Source organism: Lactuca serriola, chromosome 9 (assembly GCF_051521515.1).
Source record: "Lactuca serriola cultivar US96UC23 chromosome 9, Lser_US96UC23_V15, whole genome shotgun sequence".
In the NCBI taxonomy this organism is placed as follows: domain Eukaryota; kingdom Viridiplantae; phylum Streptophyta; class Magnoliopsida; order Asterales; family Asteraceae; genus Lactuca; species Lactuca serriola.
In genome coordinates this window covers 11,446,420-11,450,956 of record NC_136416.1, presented here as the reverse complement: position 1 = coordinate 11,450,956, position 4,537 = coordinate 11,446,420, and the positions used below count along the sequence as shown (strand labels likewise).

General features: G+C 31.3%; 1 protein-coding gene across 1 annotated transcript; it reads right to left on the bottom strand.

Annotated features, from left to right (window-relative positions):
* Window positions 1-3,285: 3,285 nt before the first annotated feature.
* On the bottom strand, window positions 3,286-4,014 carry LOC145075343 (uncharacterized). Its single transcript, XM_079021622.1, has one exon. It carries the CDS (start codon window positions 4,012-4,014, stop codon window positions 3,286-3,288), a length of 729 nt encoding a protein of 242 aa, XP_078877748.1.
* Between the last annotated feature and the right edge of the window lie 523 nt (window positions 4,015-4,537).

The window sequence follows — 4,537 nt, the reverse complement described above, 5'->3', positions numbered from 1 at the left end:
TTCAAGCAAATTTTAACAAAAGCCTGCGATTTTTTATAAAAAAAATTCAAATTTTTTTTTTTGTGATCTTTAAGTATTTTTTTTATGCATTTTTATGATTTTTAGGGTTTTTTTTGTTTTCCATAGAACCTAAACATATATATATATATATATATATATATATATATATATATATATATATATATATATATATATATATATATATATATATATACACTCCAAAATTATTAAAAACCATATTCGAGTACTTCCTACTTAGGCCGGATACTCGTTACTCCCCAACCGACCGAACGAGTACCAAATAACGAGTTCCGCAACATTGATATTAACAATGAATTATTACCCCTTTATTCGTGGTTTTATGTATATTCCACAAAATAGCAATGTACTTTGATATTTTTCCCGAATTGTTGCATAGACATAAAATGCAAAGCGCAAGTATTTTACTTACATATCTTTTGGGTGTTGCAACTTATTATGTCTATTTCCACAAATTATGTTGGGTGTTCAACTTATTATTGTGCTTGGATTTCAAGTATGATACTTACATATCTTTTGGGTGTTCAACTTATTATGTCTATTTCCATAAATTATGTTCATTGAGAAACTTATTATCGTGCTTCGATTTCTAATTTGACTAAGAGAATAAGAGTGCCATGACGTAATAGTTGCAAATCCTTTAAAATATATCACATTTATAGTATATAAATGTTAATTATAAAACTAATTCCATGTAAACAACGGTTGATTGAAAGTTTCTTATTACATGTAACTTGTTCTTAAACCTTATAGTTTATAGTTATGTAAAAAATATGGTTTGTTGATTTTGAAGGTCAAGAATAAAATGAGTCATTCAATATAAGTTTGTTATATATAAGAAAATTAATTAGTATTACGATAAGATTTGACACCTAATAGATCTATCGTTGTTGATTATATTAGTGACTAGGATTAAAATAGAAAAAATTGTTCATTGTTCATTTTCAAATAATCAACGATGATAGTTAATGAATGAATCACGACACAAACAACCTGATTCCAAAGTGTTTTGCGACAAGCTAATACATCACTAAGTCGCTCGCTAATTTTGTCGTTATTATGAATGACATTTAACGATGGATTTCCGATGGAACTTTCCATTGCTAATTCCTTTGTTTCTGGTTTGTAAACAAAACTTAGCCCCACACAAGACACAACCCTAGTTGCACACCATGCACCTCATCAGGTTTGATCATGGTAAAAATGATATACCAATCTAAAATTAATGATTTATAACATCATTTAATTAAAAGTATATAAATATTTGTTGTATATAAAAATATATATATGATTAGATAACATTTTTATTTTTACGTAATTACAAGTTTTTATTAACAATAAGGAAAATTATACAACTTGAAATTTAATAGAAATTTAGTATTAGCTGTCCTTTTTATCATTAAATTAAGTAAATATTAAATAATTACAGAATTTTATTGGGTGATTAGATTACTAATTATGCTGGATTAGGAAGAAAGTGGATTAGCATTCATAGGCATGACGCATGAAATATGACACAATGCACTCTTACGTCGTATGTATGTCATACAAGTTAATATCTTATTGTTTTGTTTTTACTATGGGTTCTTATCATTTGGCCGTCATTACAAACAAATAAACGATGTAAAAATATCCATAACTATATATCTATATAAAATAGTTTGTTTTTTAAGATTTTTCTACTAATTTTGTTTACAAAAACCAGTTATCAAAAGCATTTTTTAATCGTTAACCATTTCATTTTTCTTTTGAAATTCAAAATTTTATCATTATTTTAAAAAAAAAGTTATAAAAGATGCTCGTTTAGTTTATTGTTTTTAAGCTAACATCATTTGTATGCGATATTTCAATTACATGTAAATATATTAAACGGGTACAATAAAATATGATTAAAAATATAAAACACAAAAAAATAAAACACTTAATAAATAATAAGTAGTTACTACAAAAAAGGAAATAAATCTAGCTGGTAGTCACTTTTTTAATGGTTATTTAAAATATTAATAAACTTCTTAGAAAAATGCTTCCTTTAAAAATGACATTAAAATATTTAGATAGCACACACAAATATTAAACCGTAATTTCGAAGCTATGACTTTTATCTAGTAAAATTCTTGCCAATATTAATATTAATTTTTTTAGTTGGTTGGATATTGCTCAAAAACAAAAACAAAAACAAAACTAACAAGAAGTTCGAAAACAAATAAAAGTTACATTCGATCATAGCAACATTTAGTCCAACACCACAAATGAACATTTTTTCATGCTATGCACCCACATAAAGGCAATTTACTTTTCGTTAGCAAACAGTGAATAAGATTTTAGACTGTTGGAATGGACTTTGTTGTTGTGCAAACACCGTACAACCCAAAACAACACTAGCTTAATCAGTAATCACCTTGTTTATGTTTACCATTATTGTTGGAGCTCCAGATTGAGAAAAAAAAACATTCAGTGATATTTTAACAAATTAACAACTTTCGTGATCATAAGCATATAATGATCAAACGGGTAGAGTTATTTATCAATTGAGTATCGACCACTTTCTTGTGATAGGGGAGTATTCAAAAAGCATTTGCGCAATTCATAGTGGGACCATGGTGTCTGTTGTGAAATTGGTAATTATTTTTGTAAAGACTAAAAAAATAATCATTATGATAAATATCATATTATTGTGGTATTTTTGTGATGATTCTGTCATTTTATTTTGATTTATTCACTAAAATGGCGATATATTGAAGTCATACATGAAAATAACCATTTTTTCAACATCTATCTCAAAATGACCAACTATATTGATGAATAAAGATTCGTTAATTCAGAAAATCACTTTTTTTAACGTAAAAATACTTTTCTACATCGTATTCTGGAATTTTGATTATTTTTGCAAATTTAATATACTTTTCACGGAACTGATAAAAAATATCTTAAAATTGGATAAATGTATATTTTTTGAAATTGTAAACAAAATAAGATGCAATAAAATTTGTTTTTTTTTGGAAACGGCAAATATATTAAAAGGGGAGAGCCTCACCTAGCAAGTAACTAGATGAGGATCCCAGAAACAAACATACAAGAGTACAGATTTTACAAACCAGAGAATGGGGACACTAACCATTCATCCCAATTACACATTGTTTTCCTACCCCTATACTTACACCAATAAAAAACCATAGTTTTAATGCAACTTGTCGCCTGGATCAAAGAAGCTCCTTCGTTGTTAAACAAACGTTTGTTCCTGAACCTTCATATGCACCATAGCATTCCATAGCTTATGATTGAAAGTCGTTTCCTTTTCTTGGGGCAGCTGCCCCACGCAGAAATAGACTGAAGTAAATCCCCCGTAGTCCGTAATGAGCAATGATCAAGTGTGACACCGCACCAGCTCATAATATTCTCCCGGATTCTATATGCAAACGGACAGCCAACAAGAACATGGTCAACACTCTCCTGTTGTCCAATACACGAGCTACACAAAAGAGAATTGACCATAATACCCCTCGACACCAACTCAACAGCAACAGGTATTCTACACTGCACAACCTTCCAGATAAAACACAAAACCTTAATGGGCACAACTTTGTACCAGTTAATAGTCAGGTGGCTACTGACCGGGCTGAGATTTTTATCAAGGACCTTCCGAATCGAACTAACTGTATACTTTCCATCCCCAGTCAGTTTGCATTTATAATGGTCTGGTCCATGGGTAAGCCGAATCCCAGAGAGGTCAATAATGAGAGTCTGGACAGCAGGCCCAAGGCCAAGATCTGGGGGATGAGACTTCCAGTTCCAAGTGAAGGTTGATCCAGATATTTTGTCAGCAATTGTGCATTTCTTTCGAGCATCCAATTCAAATAGAGCGGGGTATTTGTCTTTTAAGATCCCTGAATTTAACAAGGGATCATACCAGAATAGAGTATTGTTCCCAGATTGTACCTCCAACTTAAAAATATCGTTCTCGTCAACTCCGTGCATCGCCAGTTGGTTTATGACCCTTCCTATACTGCTCCATACTCCACTGTTGTTCTGACTAGAAAGGTATCCAAAAGGCTTGTAACCCAGATTATGGATCCCATGTATTACCTTAGTCCGGAGACTTTTCCCTTCATTTTTAGACGCCACCACCACTTTATAAGCAACCCAATGTTTAGTGCTCGAATCGATCCCACCCCAAGGCCACCTTCACTTTTGGCAGCTAGGACTTTATCCCAAGCAACCCAATGTATTTTCCTCTTATCCTCACATCCACCCCATAAGAAGGTTCTTCTAATTTTCTCCATTTCCTCAAGTATTCCACTTGGGGCTTTAAATAACGATAAATAGTATGTGGGGAGATTTCCGAGGACAGACTTTATGAGAGTTAGCCTGCCCCCGAAGGAGAGGGTTTTGGCCTTCCATAATGATAATTTTGAACGAAATTTCTTTAATATTGGCTGCCAATACTTTTTAAGATTCATATTGGCACCGACTGGGACACCTAGATAATCAAACGGTAGCA